This window comes from Alosa pseudoharengus, unplaced genomic scaffold, assembly GCF_046254945.1.
Source record: "Alosa pseudoharengus isolate Yale_2024_CS ecotype anadromous, Long Island Sound unplaced genomic scaffold, YU_APseudo_1.1 YU_APseudo_1.1_scf_17, whole genome shotgun sequence".
Classification (NCBI taxonomy): Eukaryota; Metazoa; Chordata; class Actinopteri; order Clupeiformes; family Clupeidae; genus Alosa; species Alosa pseudoharengus.
Genome location: NW_027468640.1, coordinates 23129032 through 23152846, shown reverse-complemented (window position 1 = coordinate 23152846; position 23815 = coordinate 23129032). Strand labels below are relative to the sequence as shown.

At 40.0% G+C, this 23815-nt stretch overlaps 2 protein-coding genes and 1 long non-coding RNA gene across 3 annotated transcripts in view; 2 read left to right on the top strand and 1 right to left on the bottom strand.

Moving 5' to 3' along the window:
- Positions 1-7888, top strand: part of acadvl (acyl-CoA dehydrogenase very long chain) — a 49271-nt gene extending 41383 nt beyond the window's left edge. Inside the window, exons 14-20 of the mRNA XM_076288988.1 lie at positions 1437-1538; positions 1631-1728; positions 2236-2308; positions 5045-5117; positions 5496-5568; positions 5956-6031; positions 6187-7888. Of these exons, the coding sequence (XP_076145103.1) occupies positions 1437-1538; positions 1631-1728; positions 2236-2308; positions 5045-5117; positions 5496-5568; positions 5956-6031; positions 6187-6324 (633 nt within the window). The 3' untranslated portion in view covers positions 6325-7888. The remainder of the gene's footprint in view (positions 1-1436; positions 1539-1630; positions 1729-2235; positions 2309-5044; positions 5118-5495; positions 5569-5955; positions 6032-6186) is intronic.
- Positions 7889-8104: 216 nt separating this feature from the next.
- LOC143127468 (odorant receptor 131-2) lies at positions 8105-11466 on the bottom strand. Its single transcript, XM_076288990.1, has 2 exons — positions 10396-11466; positions 8105-10000 (listed from the first exon to the last, which is right to left on the bottom strand). Exons 1-2 carry the CDS (start codon positions 11385-11387, stop codon positions 9940-9942), a joined length of 1053 nt encoding a protein of 350 aa, XP_076145105.1. The 5' UTR covers positions 11388-11466; the 3' UTR covers positions 8105-9939.
- A 186-nt stretch (positions 11467-11652) lies between these two features.
- Positions 11653-23356, top strand: LOC143127469 (uncharacterized). The gene is made up of 3 exons (XR_012987639.1): positions 11653-11704; positions 18032-18277; positions 23179-23356. It is a non-coding gene; the product is annotated as an uncharacterized LOC143127469 (long non-coding RNA).
- Positions 23357-23815: the final 459 nt, after the last annotated feature.

The window sequence follows — 23815 nt, the reverse complement described above, 5'->3', positions numbered from 1 at the left end:
CATCAACAATGGTCTAGATTGCTGTCACTCTAGGACAAAGCTTCCGAAAACAGCTTGGCATTCAATGAGTTAAGGAGCTGGGTTAGCATGATATACTATACTGGTTAAAGTTCAAAGTCAAAAAGGTAATAATTAAATGTCAACGTGGCGTAAACACATCTGGCATTTGAAAATAATGCCAAAGGCAACAAAAGAGCCTCTTCTTAAATTTTGAAACTAAAAAAAGTAGAATAGATTTGCTATATTTTATCCCCTTTCTCCTTCTGTGAGCTTAGGGACAAAAGAGTAAGAGTTTACTAGATTAGTGAAATAGACTTTAGTAAGATACATAATGATATTTATGATGATTAATGAAGAATAAAACTGAAGGGAGGACATACACATCACCAAGACAGTATGTGTTGGGTGCTGAGTCGAGAAAATATCAAATCTAAAAACATAAAAGCAGTCTGAAGAAGAGCAACAGTATGCACATTAAATTATTAACAGGAGCTGTTTTTGGTGTCTGCTATTTTCTCTCGCATTAGTGAAGAATACCTGCCTGTAAGGCTAAAAGATTGTGTGAGCCTTGCACTGCAAGATGGTGTGAGAGATTAAAACCCGGTGTTGGTTGGTTTGGTTTCGCTGTGCTAGTCTTGCAAGTTCACATGCTAAAAGGACCGAAAATGAATTTTTGTAATGGGCGTCTTCTGGGGCACACACACACCGCGTGCATCCCCCGCCAGGCTCCTTAAGAGGGCCCTGCAGGCAGCACAGGAAGGCCCACACAACTAAACCTCACTCTCAGCCGAGTTCCCATCAATGGCCCCAGCAATGAAGAAGTGAGCACCAGAGGCTAAATGAGTCAGCACATTTATTTTCAGTTGTGAGAAAGATGCTCCTGTCTCGTAGTGCAGCGACTTCCTCTTCTGTGTGTGTGTGTGTGTGTGTGTGTGTGTCTCTCTCTCTCTTTCTCAGTGTGTGTGTGTTTGCATGAGACCCCTGCATTTATTTGTTTGTTTATTGTTATTTTCCCTCTGCTTTTTGTGTCATGCATGTATAAGATCTAAGAACAAATTCAATCAAATTCAATCAATTTTTTAAATGATAACGAATGTAAACTTTCATTGGGGACCAAAACGGCAATAGACTGGAATATGCATTTACAGCAAAATGTCTTTGGTGGCAGCTTCGCTATGTCAAAATGAATCACTCTTTCCGGCCATTAACTAGGCTCAAAAAATCATTACACATCTATGCTACTATGGACAGGGTAGTCCACAGATGTTGAGATCAGCAGTTATTCCAGCCATGGCGATGCAAGTGTATTGCGTTCAGAAGTATAAGAAATTATAAGAAGTCATAAGTCAGCCGACCAAGGGGTGAAGACGTGTTTACACACAGTCCATCAGTGATTAGTGAAATGGTGACATGTTGGTGTCATTCTGCCTGCACAGGATGCGGGTGTGGAACGAGTCATGAGGGACCTGAGAATTTTCCGGATCTTCGAGGGTACTAATGACATCCTGCGGCTCTTTGTGGCTCTCAACGGTTTCCAGGTGCTGCCAGTTAACCAGACCTCCAAGATTGCCTAACAAGTGTGTCAGCATTATTGATAATATGCAGTAATGTGTGATTTCCTGTCGGACAGAATGCCGGTAACCAGCTGAAGAGTTTGCAGAAAGCGCTGAAGAACCCCTTTGGAAATCTTGGCGTGCTGACGGGCGAAGTCACCAAGAGGGCAAAGCGGTGAGGATGTCCGCGGTACTCCATTTCTGAACGGAATTCTACACTTGTTAGAATTACACTGACACATGTTCACATCAAAGCATACAGCTATTACTAATTGTTCCTCTGCTTCCTCCCACTCTTTGCTTCAAGGAGCAAAGCACTGAGCAAAGTCTGCTAGTAAAAGTCAAGCTAAAGCTTATGTGACCTGTGGAAACATTGCGCTCACCCACTCAGTTCACGTGCAGCGGACTGCTCGATGCTCGATACTCGATGCAACCCTTTGCCAGTTGCGCCTCAACAAAATTAGGGCCCTTTGTCTTTCTCTTTCTCTCTGTTAGTCATTTTGTTGCTGTGTTTCATTTTGTTTAGATTTTAGCATTCAGACACTTTCACTCCGCTCAGAGCTCAGCACTTAGGCTTTTAGGATCTCTGTGGCTACATTACAAAGAGTGCTTACAGAATGTCTGTGGCTACATTACAAAGAGAGCACTTATGTCTGATCTCATCCCACTATTCCCTCTACAGGAAGGCAGGGCTGGGAACAGGGCTGACTCTCCAGGGAACCGTCCACCCCGACTTGGCTCACAGCGGAGACTTGGTGAGCCATCGTTCCTGACTGCCATTGTGAGATAAACAAGCTTTAAAGAGCAGTTCCACAACTGATTTTGTTTTTTCATTGTCCATTTTGGGGAAATGCAACACTCAATCCACTCAGATTAGGAAGTTGGAAAACCTAATCGTTCCCCTGCCAGGGTAGCAGTTTCAGCTTTATGGCACATTTCAATATTGTTTCATCCAATACTGAGTAAGGATATTCAAGCAAGGCGTGGTTTCGCTGCCAATCATGAGTGATTTTTCTTGTTTGAAAGTAGTGGTTTCATCCAATACTGAGTAAGGATATTCGAGTCAGGCCTGTCCAGGCACGGTTTCGCTGCATTCATATGCTAATTAGAGCCATTAGCACTCTGTGAGCTCTCCACATACATCATAGTAAGGTTCCGACAATATGTGGCACAGACAAACGCGACCTTCGCAGGTTGCAAATTGTCATTAACTGCCGAAAATTAGGGAGATCTCCGGGCGTTTATGGGGACGAAAATCACACTTTTTTTTCATTTTTTTTTTTCAAAGTATATTTTTTGGGCTTTTATGCCTTTAATTGACAGGATAGTGGAGAATGACAGGAAGTGAGTGGGAGAGAGAGTTGGGGTGGGATCCTGAAAGGACCACGGGGCGGGAATCAAACCCGGGTCGCCGGCGTACGGTGCAGGTGCCCCAGCCAGTTGCGCCACGGCTGGGGTCGAAAATCACGATTTTCACCCAGTGAATTTATGCCAGACTCTGCTATGAGAGGCTGAGGCTTGTTCGATCAAATTTTACAAACATACAGTCACATTACAAAGTTTGCACACCCATGCTAAAGTAAAAAATCATCTTTTGGAAATTGACCCTAATGCCTTAATTAAGAAAAAAAATAGGGAAAATACAACCTTTAAGGACACCATGGATGCCAGACAACACACTTTAATCCGGCTTGCTGAGCATTTAATTTAGTTAGTTAGCATTTAAAAATAAAACTCTGCCTGCCTCTATGGGAATTTAACATAGGGGTGTGTATAGCCTACTTATGCCCCCTGTATTTTAAGGAAGAACATTTATTTATTTACAATACATTATTCATTCACAAAGAAAATTGGTGTCCTTAACGGTTGGATTTTCCTCATCTACATGGTAGTGCAAACTTTGTAACGTGACTGTAGCTATCCTTGATATTACTCTTTTTAAAGGAATTATCCGGAGTAAAATGCACTTTAGATCAATTTACGGATGATTGGGAGTACATACGTTGAGTTGACATCCAAATCATGTCATTCGGATGTGTTTTAAGAAAGTTCGATGTTACCGTTTTTAGTCAAAACTCGTTAGCGTGGAAGTGAGAAGGGCATATTATTTCGCCGCTACAAAACGATATTTTTATACCTCTTCTACAGTTCCAAACAACATTACACTTACGTGGTAGTGAGTAGAGGGTCCCTAAAGCCAAACCGAAGTATCCCGAGGTCTTTATGTGGTCGGATAGAGAGTCCAGAATGAATTTCATCAAGCCAGTACCTTTCCGGAAATGTTGCCATCTTTTCTGCCATCTTTAGGGGAAATTTCACAATTTCTTCACCGTTTAAAAAAAAAAAAAAACATAGTCCAGTCCATACAACTTCATTTCAATTTCAAAAGAAATACTGGACTGTGTTTTTTTTTTTTTTTAAACGGCGACGAAATTGTGAATTTCCAGAGCACACTTGGCAATTGACTCCTACGGACTTTCCCCTAGAGATGGCAGCAAAGATGGCAACATTTCCGGAAAGGTACTGGCTTGATGAAATTCATTCTGGACTCTCTATCCGACCACATAAAGACCTCAGGATACTTCGGTTTGGCTTTAGGGACCCTCTACTCACTACCACGTAAGTGTAATGTTGTTTGGAACTGTAGAAGAGGTATAAAAATAGCGTTTTGTAGCGGCGAAATAATATGCCCTTCTCACTTCCACGCTAACGAGTTTTGACTAAAAATGGTAACATCGAACTTTCTCAAAACACATCCGAATGACATGATTTGGATGTCAACTCAACGTATGTGCTCCCAATCATCCGTAAATTGATCTAAAGTGGATTTTACTCCGGATAATTCCTTTAAGATACCGTATGAAAGGAGTAAATCATCAGAGATGAAGGAAACATGGTAAATTTAAATATTGGCACTTGCAAATTCTGTTTATGTTTGAGTTGTGTTTTGACCTGTTTGATCCCAGCCGGGATAACGGGTTTGGTTACCTACCCTCAGCTAACATTGACAGAGATGTAAAAAAAAATCCATGTGAGCTTGATTGCTTGTGACAGCTCTTTCGTCTTCGATTCGTCTTTAGGTTCATGTGGGATTGAATTTACCTGGCAACCCGAGAGAGCCTCGAGTCTGGGGGAGAGACAAGCTTTCGCTCTCCAATATTATGAATTTGGACTATATTACCCGTTTTAAACTTTAGTGGGCATTATTACATATAGCTCCTTTACAGTTCACCTTAAAGTATGTCTGTATTTTTGTGTAATGGCTGTCTCGCATGCGCTGCCCCAACTGAACTGTTTCAGTTCACTTATTTGATTTCACAACACCCTGAAGGCAGGTTAATATTTCTTGTTAACAGTGACCACAAGTGATAGACTAGTGTAAGGTTTATCTCGTGAAAATGGTTTGAAAGAGTGTCCTTTCAAAGATGACTTCTTGGATAGTGGGTTGTCTTCACATGATGAAAATGATCTCTCCAATTTTTGTTACATAGACCGTAAAAGCCATTGAGCAGTTTGGCACTGTTGTTGAGGAGCTGCTTCTCAAACATGGCAAGAGGATCATTGGTAAGAGCCTAAAAATGTCCTACTAGAGAATACACACACACACACACAGACACACACACACACACACATGCATGCGCGTGTGTGTGTGTACATGTGTGTCTGGGACGCCTGTGTTCTGGCAAATGTCCAAGACATATTTCTCCTAAGGGAGTTCATAAAAGCTACCCTAAACCTAAACACATACAGTACACACTAGATATCAAGTACAAAGACTCTCGGCCGCATTACTAGTCCTAATACCGATTGGCCTCATTATGCCAAGCAGTGTTTTGCATATGCAGTCTTGTGGTAACGCTCAGACTTGTGCCTAAGATGAGTCATGTGGTGTCATGGCTAACCACATGATTGCCTCTCACTTTCCCCTCTTTTGCATCCAAGATGAGCAGTTTGTGTTGAAGAGAGTGGCGGACTGTGCCATTGACCTGTATGCCATGGTGGTCGTCTTGTCAAGGTAATCTACATGCAGACGCATGTAAACACACACACACACACACACACACACACACACACACACACACACACACACACACACAAACACACACTCTCTCTTACACACACACACACACACACACTAACACACCTACTTGCACACAAGGTCTGTCTTACAGTATAAACTGTAAATTAAAATATTTTTTTTTCTTTAATGTAAATTGAATGTACACAATAGTATGATATTGACTACTGTTTTTACATCATATACTGTCCAGTGGTATAGATGTCGCCTTTTATGATCATTAAAAAATAGACTTTCGATTGAATAGTTTATTCTGAGCATAATATTGAGTGATCGATGCTGCTGAAGACTATTGAAACTCATGTATCTCTCTGACTTCCACAGGGCTTCCCGCTCCCTGGAGCAGGGGCACCCGTCTGCCCAGCACGAGAAGATGCTCTGCGAGACCTGGTGCACGGAGGTGAGGCTTTCACACCTCATTTCACTCCTCAGATATTTTTCACTCTCATTCTGTCTGTGTCAAGGTGACTTACCTCTGTAGTTCATTCCACTGCCGTGCCTTGTGTGTTTTCCTTGTTTTTCACCTTCCTCTGTGCTCCTCCTCTCCTCCGCTAGGCTCACGATCGCATCATACACGACATCCGCTTCCTGCAGTCGGGCACCTCCAAGCAGATCTTTAAGAACTTGCGGGCCATCTCCAAGGCCGTGGTGGAAACCGGAGGGGTGGTCAGCCCTCACCCCCTGGGTTTCTAAGGCACCATCCACCCCCTCTCTCTCCACCTCCTCCTCTCCCTCCACCTTCCTCCCTTCATCCACTTCATCATCCACTCACACAGTGTCTACCAATCTTCTTTTCTCTTTCCCACATTCATCTCATTCATGCCAATGCGTAATATATATGCCTACTGTGCATTACCATACAAGTGCATTACTGTTTTATGTTCTCATGGAGGAAAAAGAAGAGCTTGGTGCTGGTACACAATGTGCTGAACATATACTGGCTGAGCTCCTTTGGGGCAGTTACATTGCCCAATGTTTTGAAGAGGAACTAGGTTGTCATAGTGCTATTGCTAGTGAAAAGAGCAGCGAATTTGAGTCTCTTGTTAAAAATAACATTCGATAACACCCTAGAGTGCCTTGTTCCTCAGTTGAGCAGCTGAACACCAAAATGTGTTATCTGACTGACAAGCTAAATAATGGTCACTGTGTTTTGGAGGGTTTTGTAAAGTAAGCGTTAAGTACTTCCTATTGAAATGTCCCAAAAAAGACACGACAAAGCACTTGAAATGATTGAATAAGAAAATAACAGTAAGACTGTTGTAATAGGTTCAAATTCACTTAATCAGAAACTAAAAGGGGAGACCGTTGGATTTTATCATAATAGCTTGATGGTTGATAGGCAGAGGTGATCAACGTTAAAAGGCCAGCAATGTTTTTTTTGCACAGTGTAAGAGACAAGTGTTTCTAATGACTGCTCAGCAGGGATCGCATAGATTTACCAAATCCAGCTCCTTCCCATGCCCATGTCTGAGTTTGAGTTTCTTATAATCAATCATGCCGTTCGCTAGAGTTCCTCATCAGGGGACACTATTATGTTCTTTAATGTTGTTTGGTACGTTTGGTTGCGTTTAAATGTTGTTTGAAATAGGTTTTTGCTATGTGTAATGGTCAACTTATATCAGGTTTGCATGCACAGTCAAGGTTCTAATGTGCTTGCAGAAACTTTTCACTACAGGAATACAACTCTGCCATGCTGGTAGAATAGTCTGAGGACTCTAGTAAAAAAAGCCCTAATTTTTACAAGCTGAAAAACTGTGCTAAAACAGATTTATTTATTTATTTTGATTTAGCATTGATTCATCAATAGTGATTCAATAAAGTGTAAAATTCTGAGGATTGTATAGGTATACAGCCATGTAAAAGGTAGGCAAAGAGTCCATAGGCTAATTCATTTAGCACTCACTGTATCCTATTATTTTGTGTGTCGTATTTAATGTGCTACTGTATGCGTCTAAAATTGTACTTATTTAATTTATTATACATTATATAACTTCTAAAACTTTGCATCACTTCTCAATGAAAGCGTGGCTATCTCTGTTTAAATAGCATAAATAGTCCCTTAAGTGTTTACTTATTCAACGGCTGTGTAAACATACTCCCAGATGTTAAACACTAAGTGTGCAATTGGTTATGACCTGCAACAGTTAAAGGTAGGAATTCTTACTGAGTGCAGTACCATTATCTCTACGCCGTAAATATTTTGTCCTTGTTTGGTTGTAAAGAAATAGAAATGACTGAAATATATGAAAGAAGATTATGTGTGGATATACATTTTCTTTTGTGTGGGTTTTGGAAAATGTAAGGGTGTCACCGAAACTCAGCAGCAGATTTACAGATGAATCTCAAGCAGGTACATGTATATCAGGCTAGTAATGAATTGATGACATGACATGACATAACATGACACAGTTAATACACAGATATAGTTCAGACTAAACAATGCAAAAAACAAACAAAAGGGTTATACATAGCATGACGTTTTCCACAAGTCTTTATTATGCTGAAAAGCATGCAGTAACATTTCAGCTTCACAGAATGGCAGAAAACACTATTTAACATGATACACACATATACATGTATGTGTGTAAAGGCTCAGGATCCATCTTATCAGCTTTGTCGTTTTTTAGAATAATATATACATACTATAAACAATATACAATGATATGCTGTACTCACAAGCATTTCACAAGCATTGTGAAAACCTTACAATGTTTCAGTTTATAACAGATTAAATATTGAACTCTTTACTTTTGCCATTAATTTTAGCTTAAATATATTGTTGCTGGAATATACTCAGTTCATTGTTTGCATGATAATAAGTAATAATAATAAACTGAATATACAAAATGATTTAGGTATTGGGTCAGCCCTTGAATACTTTAATCGCACCCAATGTTTCCAATTCCAATATTTATTAATTGAACTGACATACATTTCTGCAGTTTCTTGGCATGTTATTAAATGACTGCAGGCAGGGACATCACTAGGATTGAAGGATAGGAGGGGCTTAGCCCCCAGGGTTGTAGGTAAAAAAATAATTTTAAAAAATTCACCACACCCAAAAAGGGCTTCAATTAATTGGTATTAACAGGGACACCATGCCATTAGTTGTGCACAGAGTCTATAGGGTCTATTTTCAGAGTGTGTACTTTCACTGTAAGACAATTTGGTGTTAATGCAAACGACGTTCTTGCTCAAAATTCCACTAATTAACGTATTATGCTCTCAAATAAAATTTTGAACCTGTTAGCTTCTGAAAATCGCCCCCCCATGTCATGAACTGTTGTGAAGTTACATTAAGTATTTACATTAGTACCCACTGTAAAATATCACATATTAGTACTTTGAGGCCTAGGCTATTTACTACTTTGGTCATAGGGCCATCTATATATTAAAATGTGGTTCCAAAACGCTGTATATATCCTCCATTGCATTTTCATTAATCTTTTTTTCCCAAGTAAATTCAGTGGAACTGTAATTGAGATTGTTATTTGATTTATCTTTGCTTAAATATCTGCACTTTTATTGATATTACCTGAAATACACATAATGAATAACACAATTAATGTATTCACAATTAATGTAAAAACGTATTAATGTTTTCAAAAATGGATTTATAGCGTTTTGGAAAAGAGCTCTTTTTTAAGACAATATACCCATATCTGGGAAAGTATGATGTGATCATGCTTGCATATTTCTTATGTCAGCCTTTACATCATGATGAATTTATATTATGATTGTTTTACATTCATGTCACCTGAACCATACCGGCAGAAATATCTATTCAAAAGCACAGTTGATCTGTGCATGCTATGATCAACTTTTGATTATTTAACATGGAAGCCAAGTTCATTATTTTGGGCTGCTATACATTAGAATTTCAGCCCAAAGTTACCATGTGTATAGGCCCCCCACAAAAAAGGCCTAACAACGTCCCTGCCTGCAAGTCTACTGACTCATAGTTATGAATTCCCCGATAACAGTGATGCAAAAGTACCCTGAGAACTATACGGAATAACCCCTTGATTTTAAAAACCACAAAAAAGTTTGTTTACATAACCACAATTTGGGTACAGACAAACAACAGAAATCGTCAGACAGGTTCTCAATGATTCACATTGAAATAATGATAATAAATTAAAAGGCTATGGTTTATACATCATACCGCACAGTGATGCATTTTCCATATTCACATATATTCACAGTTTAACCCCACCCCCCTTCTTTGACCACTGAAATGTTCATCTCTTTAATCGGATGTCATAACTGGTCTATAAAAATTCCTGCAGGATGGTTGTTTGTAGTCGTTCACACAGGGGCGCGAAGAGGTTCTAGTGAGAGCAGAGTCTGAGACGTGAGTCGTCTCTCCCTGTAGAAATTAAAAATGAGAGAAATGTCGTTTGAATTTAACATTGGACATCCCCTGAGAGCATCGCTTTAGCCTATTTTACTTAGAAATTTCCCCTCGAAGACTAACCACAAACAGGGGGAAATTAAGTAAGCTATAGGCTGGTCTGTGCTTGCGCAAAAAGCAAAAACGAATCCTTCAAATGTCGTCAAAAATAGCCTACATCCTGCTGTTTCAAAAACATGTTGAACTAAAATGTTAATTTTAATAAAATATATGCGCAAGAAATGGTAGTAGCCTATGTTAACGGATAATGAAGAATACACACATGCTGGAATATGAATAATGTTAGGTTAAATGTGCCCAAACTAGTCATTGATTAGCCTCTGCAAAGGCACTGTGGAAAAATCACATACCGTGAGTGGGAATGGTGACGGGGTTCGGTCAGGCGAACAGTCCACTCCACGAAAGTCTTAAGTGGACAGGAGAAGCACAAACCGTTTTGGTTTAACTGTTCCAAAATCTCCTCTTTGCGCAGTCCGTAAACAATTGGCGCAATGCATTGTGCTATACTGAAGAATGCAAAATTCACCACTGCAAACAAGTCCTTTGCGTCCTGGTGAATGTGCCCATACTTTTGCAAAATGTACAGGAGAAAGCTTATGAAGTTTGGAAGGATATAGACAGCGAGCTGAAGCCCGTGCCAAGCAATAGTCCTGCAGCCGATCTTATTGCGCCGGTTTAACACACCTAACCGGCGTCCCTCGAGACAAATCCTGGCGTAACTGTAGAGAATAATAACGAAACATATGGTGATCAATACGATTTTGTGTAGTTCTCCTTTTTTTAGCGCTGCTCTCCCGCAGAGTCTATTCGAGTCCCCTCTCTCTGTCCATGGGAAAAGAGTAAGGGGTATAATGGATGCAAGGGCCCAGGTAAGAAGTCCTAGAAGCCAGGGCCATTTCCGTGCGCACAAGTTGCTATAGCGCATGGGGAAACAAATAGCCCAGTAGCGGTCCACTGCCATCACCGTCAAGGTGAGAAGGATGTTGGACGCACTTGTGGTCAGTACAGTAATCAGTGTGGCACATGTAGATGCCTTTAGCCGCGCTTTCAGGTAAATCTGCAGATTAAATCCCCAACACACGGCAAAATAGATGAGCGCAGAAAGTAACAGGTGGAACACCAGTACGAAGCGCGCATGATTCCGCAGTCTCTCCTGGCGCAGGATGATACAATTGATGACGATGTTGAAGAAAGCCAAAATAATGAAGGCAACTGCTGATACACAGACACGAACATATATATAGTCGTTGACTTTCGTCTCGTTAGAGAGCTTCATCGTGCCATTAAACTGATTATAGCTCACATACCGGCTATTGTTGAAATTTGGCGTGTTAGCCTCCATCTTCGCTAATGAAATCGCACCATATATGAAGTCCACACATTTCCCCAAATATGCGTATTTTCATAGCCAAGCGCCCAAACAAATCAGACGCGTAGTTTCCCCTCTTAAAACAAATCTTCCTATTTCAAACTTCGAGAATTAAACCGAGGTGCCTCAATACCACAGAGCCACAGGGAGCAGACGCATACTCAATTCTTCAACGGTTGTTGAAGGAAATTACTTAACACAGCTCCACCCCTCTCGTTCTCTTTCCCCTATACACTCTCTCACACACGTGATAAACAGAGGATGAGATGGTGATGCCGATGACACGATAAGTAATGCTTGTCTTCCTCAACTATATATCTTTAAAAAAATATATTATTATGGATCGCACATTAACTCATTTAAATAGCTGCAAGAACACGTCAAATGCTGAGTAGGGTACACTTTTGCTCTATTTACAATAGTGTGTGCATGTAGCCTATGTATGTGTGTGTATGCTATACGCGGGGATGTAGGTAATCTATGCATTTGTATCATCACACATACCCTATGTAGCCTATGTATATAAGTATGCACGCGCATGCATGTGTGCATTTTTCATTATCATCATCTGTATGTCAACCTATGCATACTTCATTTACTGAAGGGTAATTATTTTGAGGCGTGATAGTGCACCCTGGTGTATTTAGAGCAAAGTTCCTCAAGGAGAATTTTAAATTGGGGAGTGAAGACATTTTCATAATTTTTCAGCATTTCAGTGTGTCTTATCCATATGTTAAAGTATTCATACAAACTTGTTTAAATAACATTTGCCATTACTGGTGTAAATGGCTGTATTTGTTCAGCACACACAGATTTGTCTGTTTATGTGGAATGCATGATAGATACATGACTTTTACTACTGACTGTATAATAGCCTGACATTGTGGTGTTTGACATATTTTTTTTTCCACAGCACAGAATATTTCTTTACTACTCTACTTTTATTTAGCTAAATACTGGCAAGCACAAATGAAACAGCAGACACCATATTTCTGCTGAACACTGTGTAATGACTTGAGGTTTTATCTTCATTTAGAAGGATATTCTGAATTTTGCGTAGTCATATAGCCAGCATTGGCAGTACAGGCTCCTTAATCAGTCCAATCAGCAAGCTTGGTAGGTGACCAAAGAATGGTCAATCCCACATTACAAGGCCATGAACTGGCAAGTTATTTGGTTATGCATCTGTAATTCTAGGCTGCCGCTAGGGTGCGTCTAGATTTCTAGGCTACTGTAATTCACCATTTATTTGAAAGTCAGTTACACTGTTGTGGTAGCAGCAGTGAAATACATTTAAAAAAATTTGGTATTCCAAATCATATGAATAATTTTGGTATTCCAAATCATATGAATAAGGTTGTGGAAAGCTGAGCAGTGAATTCCATAGGTCTTTCTAAGAGAGGATGATGATGTCCATCTTCCCTCCATAGCAAGTGTCACTCACCTGGCCCCACAGCGTTGTTATGCCCATTTGAATCTAGTGAGCTCAAAAAGAAGTAACAATATGGGCCTAAGTCACTAATGCCCCTTACAGAAGCAATTGAGGGCATTGAAAGCACAATAAACCATGTGGAAATGTGTAGAATGGCATTTTCAGACTAATAAATGTACGTACAGAGAGTAGATTCAATCAAAATCGATAACTCATAAATGAGGATAGTAGAGAAACCTGAGTACACATAGCTTCGAATGAATCTTCAGAGTATCTGTCGGCACACTGTAAAAAATAATAAGTAATGGTTACTTGAAAAAAGGGTGGAAACTCGTTGCCTTAAATAAGTTAAGTAAACAAAACTTTTCTCTTCCAAGTTATGTTTACTTGATGTCTACAAGTAATGCTTACTTAGAAGAAGTTATCCTTACTTAAGACTTTAAAGTTCTGATTACTTACTTCCAACTAGTAAAGTTTACTTCATGCCCTCGAGTAAAGCTTACTTAAAAACAAAGTTGTATTTACTACTGTTAAATGAGTTACCCTTACTTTGAGTTGTAAAGGGTACTTTATGTTGGATAGTAAAGTTTACTTGCAGATTGTACACAAATAGTTGGCACTATTAGATTAGATAACTTTATTGTCATTTTGCAGAGTACAAGTACAAAGACAACAAAATGCAGTTTGCGTCTAACTAGAAGTGCAAAAAAAGCAGAAAAATGCAATGTGATATACAAAGACGGGTGGTGCATAGACAGGATAAGAAATATGCGGTATAAACAGTAGTATACAGTTGGTTTACAGAAGGTGGTTTAGAGTAATATAAATTAGGTATAAATATGTGCAGTGTATTAGCAGAATAAATATGGATATTCGGTATGAACCATATAGACATATATGTACAGTATACAGCTATGTGCAGTGTAGTAACAGTACTGTAGTGCAGAAACAGTAACATTATAACAGTAGTAAAAATATGTGTATGTGCAGGATGAATAGTATGAAGAGCAGTAGAAAATGCCATGTAAGTGTAATTACAGTATGTACATTTGTAAATAAAAAGAACACTATGGGTGGGATAGAGTAGTGCATTTGTCCGCGGGGGTGGGTGTCCCCCGTCAAGGTTTCCATGGTCATGGTGGACACCTCAACAGGCACAGGCAAGGAGGCATCGGGCGGGGGCTTAGTTGGTTGGTTGTCACCGGGATGCAGAGCTAGAGTTCAGTAGGGTGACAGCCGCAGGGAAGAAGCTTCCTCTGAACCTGCTGGTTCGGGTGCAGAGAGACCTGTAACGCCTCCCAGAGGGGAGTGGGGTGAACAGTCTGTGGTTGAGGTGAGAACAGTCTTTGATTATGCTGCGCGCCTTACGCAAGCATCACTTGCCCTGGATAGCCTTGATGGAGGGGAGTGAGGAACCGGTGATGCGTTGGCCAGTTTTCACCACCCTCTGCAGTTTTTTTCGGTCGTATTCTGGTGTAACCTCCATGTTTCAATCTGTAGTGTTTGAGCAACTGACCTCTGACTTCACATCCAAACAAGCACAACTTACATGTCCAGTTCATTGCTCTGCATTTTCAGTTTTCCAACTGCAAAAAGAAAAAGAGGGCAAAATTATTATCAATATGGATCTATTGGCCATGTTTAACTAAAACAGCTGATTAAGTTTATCACATTAAATGTTCATTTAAAAAAATATTTCTCCAGAGACCTAATTAATACTGTTAAGCTAAAAATATTATGATTTGGCAACTGAATTTTCTCTATTGCTTCAGGCCTAGTACATTTATCACAATATAATTTAAAATGTCAATCATACGTTGGAATTATATGACGCCATTTTGCACCTCAATAACGGCACATTCGTTTAAATTCCACACACTGCAACCTAAGTCCTCTTGCTAAATCACAACAAAAGATTTTAGATAAAAGACCATGGCTTTCTCAGTCAGTAAGGTTATGAGTCCAATTATCCTAATTGTTTTATCAATACAGTAGGAATATCGACATAAACCATAGAACTACACAGTTTAATCTTTACACGTTTTGAATCAACTTAGCATGCTAGCAAGCGTTTCTCATGAGAAAGTTAGAACTAAACTTCATTAAGAGCTCATGAAGACAACTGCTATTGGCAAATTTATACAGCCTAGTTCTAGACCCCAGGCGCCACCATTTCCTCATAACTTCGATAACAAAAAATATCAAAGGGCTTGAATACCTAGAATATTTGTTTTCTGCTCTGCATGGTCTGAGGCAATGTTAACTCGCATAGCTGCTATCAGTTAGCTGCAAACTGTTAGCAGCTAGCGCATATATCGGCCACTTAGCAAGTTGAACTTAACATTACCCCAGCTGTTAATAAAACCGAATGTACAGTTTTGCACAAATGCTGTTAGTTCAACCTATACTGTAAACATTTGACACATTAATACATACTGTAAACTTACCGGACAGAGCAAGTCACTGGTGAAGCTGCGTTACACTCCCATCCCAAAAGTCAGCCACACCGTAACACTGCCGACCGTTGGCTGTGGAATCCAGAATGCTCCCTCTGCTGACTGTGCGCGTGTGCACTGCGTGAGTCCAGTTTACTCAGGTCTGAGTTGTGAAGCTTACTCGTGTATCTCAAGTTTTAGACCCCATTGATGCAAGTTCGGCTCATTACTAATGTTACTCTAGTAAGAACACTAGGTCAGCCTATAGTAAGTAAAGTATACTTGTGTTACTGCAGTAAGATGTAATGTTATTTTTTACAGTGCAGGTAGTTTTGCCCCACTCTTCATAAACTGCTCCAGCTGTGACAGAAGAGTGCCTTCCGCAGACTGTTACAGCTCTTCTCAGAGATGTTTAATGGGGTTCAGTTCTGGGCTCATTGAAGGCCACTTCAGAATAGTCCACTGTTTGTTCTTTAGCCATTTTTGGGTGCCTTTGTGTTGTGAGTGCTCATATGCTGTTGGAGGACCCATGGCCTATAAATGAAACGGAAACTGTGCTATTTGTGCCCTGCTCAGATTTAAAGCTCACTGGGCCAGATCCAGCAACGCAGTATGAAAACATAACCACGCCTCCTCCATTTTTCAAAATAGGTATGGTGGTCTCTTCTTGGACACCTCAATTTATCATCTGTAAACACAAAGCGATCTAAAGAAATTCAAGAACAGATGAGAATCAAAGTCATTGACATCAATCAGTCTGGAAAGGGTTACAAAGTCATTTCTAAGGCTCTGGGACTCCAACGAACCATAGTGAGAGCCATTATCTACAAATAGAGAAAAATGGTGTGCCTTCCCAGAAGTGGCTGGCCTACCACAATTCCTCCAAAAGGCATCAACGACTCATTAAGGAGGTCACAAAAGAACCCAGACTTGTCCCAGTTAAGGTCAGTGTTCATGATTCTACAATAAGAGAGAGACTGGGCAAAATGGCATCCATGGAAGAGTTGAAGGCAAAAACCACTGCTTACCAAAAAGAACACAAAGGCTTATCTCACATTTGCAAAACAACATCTTGATAAACCCCAAGACCTTTGGAATTATGAATCTGATAGGTGCGCGTGCCCACCGTCCCCACTGAAATCGAAACCCAGCTTAAGGTGTCTCATTTTTGCTTCTTTGTATTGTGTTTTTATGTGTAAAATATATTTTGACTAGGGCTGTCAAAATAACTGATTAATTTCAATTAATTAATTTGAGAAAAAATAACTGATTTAAAAAAAATAGTGCAGATTAATCGATTCCGTATAACTTTTGACCCCGAGCCGTACTAGTCAGTAACCATTAGACTGTAAAATGAAGGAGAGGGAAGAAAATGTGCTGCCTAGATCATTGATTGGAACAACAACGGCCTGATGGTGTTAATAAAATTAAAGTGTTGATTAAAATAAAGTCCTTTGCAATGTCTGCAGCAAGGACTTTGCATATCACCGGAGTTTGTCAACTCTAAAGCCGCACATTGATGCAAAGAAATAGTTTTGACATTGAGTGTTAACTTATTTTCATTGTGTCCCCTAGGTTATATCTGTGGCCTGAAATGCCTTGTATGTGAAAATACAAGTGAAATTAATAATAAAAGAGATTTTTTAACTTAAATGTCACTAATGATTATTCAATGATTCATTTGAATTAAAATATTTAAAATACTTTCACAGCAAAAATTATGCATGCGATTAATTTAGATTAATTAATCACAGAGTATGTAATTAATTCAATTAATTTTTTTAATTTTGACTGATATTGCTGACTTGGCATCTGGGAACAACTGGCCTGGCCAAGTATGGTTCTCATAATGTCTTGCCAAAGGTCTACAGTTGAAAATTACTGGCTAACACACCGGCACATTTTTTCAGAAAAGTTTATGAATCTGTGTTGTCCTTATAAATAAATAAATGAGTCAAACAATGGTGGTAGTGTGATGGTCTGGGGCTGCTTTGTTGCTTCAGGACCTGCGACTTGCCATAATTGATGGAATCATGAATTCTGCTCTCTACCAGAAAAATCCTGAAGGAAAATGACCCACCATCAATTTGTGACTTCAAGCTCAAGCGCAGTTGGGTTATGCAGCAGGCTCCGAAGCACACAAGCAAGTCTACCTCTGAATGGCTCAAAAGAAACAAATGTAAAGTTTTGGAGTGGCATAGTCAAAGTCCTGACTTGAATCCAATTGAGATGCTGTAGCATGACCTTGAAAATCCTCTAATGTGGCAAAATTAAAACAATTCTGTAGAAAAAAAGTGGGCCAAAATTCCTCCGCAGAGATGTAAAAGACTCATTGCCAGTTATCACAAGCGTTTGATTGGGCAAGGGTGGCACAATCAGTTATTAGGTTTAGGGGGGCAATACTTTTTCACTTGAGTGATATAGGTTTTGAAACAATTTTCACCTTAAATAAATTAAATGATCATTTAAAAGCTGCATTCTTTTGTTTATTCAGTTGTCTTGTGTGTGTCTTAAAATTAGTTGGATGAACTGAAACATTTAAATGTGACAAACATGTAAAAATAGAAAAAATCGGGAAGGGACGAATGCTTTTTCACAGCACTGTACAAGTACGACCACCAGGGGGCAGTATTATACTTGATGAACTTATATCTGCAAGCGTCAGAAGAGTTTCAGGGGGAACTAGACTAATTTGCTTAGAAGTGGATAGATACAAAAACAGAGTGACCATTTTTGCAATTGTTTCTCAGTCTCTGTCTGACATGTAGGCACCGGCGTGGTGAACCAGCAACAGGGTCATGGGTGCCCAAAGCGTGTTGCGAGGGAAGGCTAGCCCTGGTGGCATGATCCCACTGAAGACCAACTGCAGCACAAATCGCTGAAACCCTCCGTGCTGATTTTGATAGGACGGCATAAGAACACAGGACGGCGTCATAGGCATGTATGGGGCTGTTCAGCTGGCCCCTGTCTACAATAGACCCGAGCAATGGAAGAAGGTAGGCTGGTCTCAAATCAAAGTCAAAGTCAAAGTTCAAAACTAGTATCCCTATTCAATTAAACTAGGTGTACCGCAAAGCGGTACAGAATATGACCGCCGCTCAGTCCTGCACGATCTCTCCGCAAAATAAATCACGATTGTCAATTTGTCTCCATCACCTACTCTTACAACTTTTTTGTATAAATGAGTGTGTGCATGTGTGCGTTTGCTTTTCTGTACGTGCTTCTCTGTGTGTGTGTTTTCGCTTGTGAGTGTGTGTGAGGGTAATGGTGTGTGTGTGTGTGTGTATGTGTGTGTCTACTTGCCTGCATGTTGCATGTGTGTGTGTGCTTTATGTCTGTGCGTGTGTGTTTGTTTCTGAGTGTGTGTGTTTGTTTATGTGTGTGTGTGTGCGTGTGAGTCTGAGCGTGCGTTCATGTGCGTGCGTATGCCTACATGTCTACTGTGTGTGTGTGTGTGTGTGTGTGTGCGTGTGTGTGTGTGCGTGTGTGTGTCTTTGTGTGTGTTTATGTGTGTGTGTGTGTGTGTTTATGCGTGTGCATGTGTGTGTGTGAATACCTGTGTGTGTGTGTGAATACCTGTGTGTGTGTGTGTGTGTGTGCTTGTGTGTGTGTTTATGTGTGTGTGTGTGTGTGCCTGCATGTGTGTGCATGTATCTTTATGTGTGTTATTGCGTGTGTTCATGAGTGTGTGTGTGCATGCGTAGTGTAGTCCTAAATGTACACATAATGTATTGCATTGGTCCCCCATGAACAGAATTCCATGAAACTGGGCATGCATTCAGAGGGTCAGAATTATCCTACACCTTCATGGGTCCTCCTCGCAGGGGCACTGCTAGATAATTTGGGCCCTATGACAGAGAATAATTTTTGGCCCCCCCGATAATATAGTGTTATTAGGCGGGAGGGGGTGAACTGTGTCCACCCTACCCTACGGGGGTGGGTGGAGGGCTTGGGTGCACACCTCTGTACCGCTTTCTTCCAGAGGGCAAGAGGTTAGGGTTAGTGGAGATGGGTTAGTATCTTTATTGATGCTGTGGGCTCTGCGGCTGTAGACGCCCTCTGTTGGCATGTATATGGTCCCTGGCAGTGATGTTCCCGTACCACACAGTGATGCCATTGTTCAACATAGTCTGCAGCGCCAGTCACAGAGTTCATCGTCACCCTGCGTGATGTTAGGGCTCTGATTCTGACAGATTGCAGTTTGCCAATGAGGAAGTTTAGCCGAGTGCAGGATTCAGATCACAGCTGTATGGTTTGATCTGATTATTCATGTTTTGTTTTTACTATTAAATTAAATTAGAAACTATTGTTTGTGGCCTAATGCTATCAGACTTAGTGAATTTGCTATGAATAGGCCTACATTAGCCTACAATTTACAGCTGCGTGACCGTTCATTATTCCCTGGCTGGACTTTAATTTGCTATGGCATATGAATGTTCTGAACATTGTAGCCTAGGTTTGGCACGTCACATGCCAACTGTTCAGATCAAATTATTTTCAGAGACATATAACTGTCATTTTCTACAGGCTATAGTAGGCTAAATAATCTAATCATGTTAGATGAAACACCGACATAGCACGTGGCGTTGGGTTTTAGGGAGTGTCACAGGTGTTCATTCTGAATTACATCATAAATGTTCATGTTAGGACATGGACGTTGTAGTAGCCTATAGGCCTACTTCAATTTAAGTTTTGGCTCTTAACTTTTGAATAGAAATATTTTAAACTTGACGGTGGCTATTAAAACCCGTACAAGGTGATTTAGATGCAACACACTCCATGGTTCACGCATTAATAATAATAATAATAATAATAATAATAAGCTTTATTTGTATAGCACCTTTCATACACAGAATGCAGCTCAAAGTGCTTTACATTTGAAGCATGTAACAAAATAATAGTCAGTCAGTCATTATCAATCACATTTCTTCATTGCTGGGGCCGTTTATGATCCACTCAGCAACATATCAAAAATATAGAAAATGACATGTCATAAGACTGGCAGCCTTAACCCTCTTACCCCCCACAAGCACGCCATATGGCAACTGTGGCAACTGTGGCATATTCCAGGAAGAAACCTTGAGCAGAACCTGACTTAATAGGGGGAGCCCATCTGCTTCTGGCTGGCTGCGCCCTCCAATAGCAGCAGATGTAGAATAATCTGAAAAAGTAGTCTACAGGATAAGACGAGTTAACTAAAAGCTTTCCTGTACAGGTATGTTTTCAGATCTTTTTAAAAAATATTTACTGAACTCGCCTGCTTGATGTACAGAGGCAGGGTGTTCCATAGTTTGGGGGCATAATGGATAAAAGCAGCTTCTCCACTTTGTTTGTGGAGCACTTTGGGTACGATTAAAAGATTAGAATTGGATGATCTAAGTTTCCTTTGTGGTTGATAAGATATTAAAAGCTCAGAGATATATGAAGGTGCTGTGCCATTCAGAGCTTTGTAAGTAATTAACATAACCTTAAAATCAATTCTATAGGAAATAGGGAGCCAGTGCAGTTCAGCCAACACAGGGGTGATGTGTTCTCTCTTCTTAGTCTTAGTTAAAAGTCTAGCCGCAGAGTTCTGTATGAGTGCCAATTTCTTTAGATGTTTTTTGGGAAGACCAGTGAAAAGTGCATTGCAGTAGTCTAACCTGCTAGTGATAAAGGCGTGAATTAGTTTTTCTGCATCTTGTTGAGTTAAAAAGGGCCGCACTTTGGCAATGTTTCTCAAGTGGAAATAGGCTGTTTGAGTAACTTTACTGATATGGGGCTTAAAACTTAACTCTGCATCTAAGATGACACCGAGGCTTGTTACTTTTGGTTTGACCTGGTGTGCCAAGTTCCCCAGATTACTAAGAACAATATCTCGCTTTAGTTTTGGTCCCACCAAAAGTACCTCTGTTTTGTCATCATTTAGTTTCAGAAAATTTTTGCTCATCCACTGATTAATGGAGGTTAGGCATGCAGTGAGGGAGCAAAGGCCATCTGGGTTAGTTGGCTCCACAGAAATATACAATTGGGTATCATCTGCGTAGCTATGGAAGTTTACATTATGCTGACTTATGACATTTCCCAATGGAAGCATATATAGGGAAAATAGCAGGGGACCAAGGCAGCTCCCCTGGGCCACACCAAAAGGCAAGTCATGTTTTTCAGATACATGATCTCCTAGACTGATATAAAAATCTCTGCCAGTAATGTAGGTTTGAAACCAGTTTAGAGCATTATCAGAGAGACCCACCCACTTCGCAAGGCGGTGAATTAGGATGCTATGATCAATGGTGTCAAATGCCGCACTCAAATCCAGAAGAATAAGGATTGAGACTTTGTTTGAGGCAGTAGCCAGTCTGAGATCATTGACTATTTTTACTAGAGCCGTTTCTGTGCTGTGATTTGATCTAAAACCTGATTGGAATTTTTCAAGGATACTGTTTTCGTTGAGGAAGGTATTTAACTGATTACAAACAACTTTTTCAAGTACTTTGCTCAGGAACGGTAGATTTGATATAGGCCTGTAGTTGCTCAGATTGGTATGGTCAAGATTTGACTTTTTAAGTAAAGGTTTCACAACAGCGGTTTTAAAAGCAGTTGGAAATATACCTGTTTCTAATGAGGTATTTATTACCTTGAGAATAAAGGGAGCTAAGCTATCATATAGTTTTTTGAGGAATCTAGTAGGGATTGGATCTAAAACACATGTTGAGGAGCCGGTTTGAGTTATAATTTTACCAAGCTCAGATTGAGTAATAGTGCTAAAGGACCTTAATTTTGGGGGGCTGTTTTTGGGTGTACTATCAAACATATTACTTGTATTACCAATAGCCTCCCTTATAGAAATTACTTTGTTTTCGAAGAAGTCTGCAAATTCTTCGCATCTTAGAGAGGATGCCTGACTGAGTGTATCAAAAGGTGTTTGATGCAATAGCCTATCAATGGTAGAGAACAACACCCTAGAGTTTCCACTGTTTTCAGCAATTACCTTAGAGAAGTGGTTCCTTCTCTCATTCCGAATAGCTCTATTATAATTTGCTATTTTTTCTTTTAGAATGGCACGGTGAACCTGTAACTTAGTTTTTCTCCATGTTCTCTCAGCTTTTCTACATGATCTTTTTAGATCATGGATATTTTCGTTCATCCAAGGTGTCAGTTTGCTACAGGGCCTTTTTTTAGTCTTTAAGGGTGCCACTCTATCAAGCATAGCGCCTAATTCATGATTGAGAGCCTCTACCATTTGATCAATGGGATGATGTAAAATATCTAAATTTATGGAGTCTATAAGAGCTATGAACTGCTGTTCTGCTCTAATGTCCAAGAGTCGCGATTTGATTGCAATTTCGGGATGAATTTTTGGAGTATGTAGTACTATATTAAAAGATACACAATAATGATCAGACATATTTATATCATTTACTGATAAGTCTGTGACTTCTATCCCTCTAGAAATGACTAGATCGAGGGTGTTGCCAAGGTTGTGGGTGGGTCCTGTAACATGCTGCTTTAGCTCTAAACTGTCCAACACATTAAGGAACTTACTGGCTTTAGCATCAGTTGTCTTATTGACATGAATATTAAAGTCGCCATTTACAATTATCCGATCATAGCTAGTGATGATGAGCCACATAAGTTCAGAAAACTGGTCGAGAAAGCCAGCCCATAGTTTAGGAGGGCGGTATAAGGTTAATAGAAGTACAGCTGGGTCAGCCTTCAGAGTGAGGGCAATGTACTCAAAGGAAGCGAATTCACCAAAGTTGACTCTAGTGCAACTATATTTGTTTGAGAGAATGGAGGCAATTCCACCACCTCGTTTGCCTTGTCTAATTGAGTGGAAGAAATTATAATTAGTGCATCTCCTAAACTCTAAACGATTTCTTCATAGCCCCTACTGAAAATAGTCTACTTTTCCTAGCTCTGTTGATAAACCAGCGCCGCCCTTTCGAAGAAACGAAACCTTCGTTGGCATAAGGTGGAATCGATGCAGAAATATAAAGACGGACCTTGATTTTAGATCACAACTTAGAAGTCGTCTATTATCTGCTGCTAACCCGAGACCGAGGAGACACTGAGAACAACCAACGACAAAAAAGGTAGGCTAAAACCACCTGATGGCTATAGTACACAAGGATATCATAACGGACTGTTTTCTATTCTAGCCTGATGCGAGTTTGGGTAGGCTACTCAGATTAAGCCTATAGGCTATCATCTAGTCCCACTAAAACGGCCATGCTCTTATATGGCCCACCACTCTGTAACATAGGCTTATTGAATAGTAAAAACAAAAGTAGGTCCTAGAAATATGTGCCAACATGCATTGATTATAACACTACGACGTCCACATGTCTCCTATAGGCTACCTCTGAAAGAGCTAAATGTCTGAGAAAAATAACCTAGGCTACTTCGGAATGCCTAAAGCAGATCATTTTTGCCACACTGAACTGTGAACGTATTAGATGTATTTTTAGGTTGCATTATTTCCTGTATCATATAGATTAATGATTAACCTGTAACATTTAACCCAAAAAAGGTTGATGACATTATACCTGTAG

Coding starts and splice junctions, on each gene's coding strand:
- LOC143127468 (XM_076288990.1), bottom strand. CDS start 11,387: ATGGAGGCTAACACGCCAAATTTCAACAATAGCCGGTATGTGAGCTAT. Junction 10,001..10,395: donor CGTCACCATTCCCACTCACG/GTATGTGATTTT, acceptor TAATTTCTACAG/GGAGAGACGACTCACGTCTC.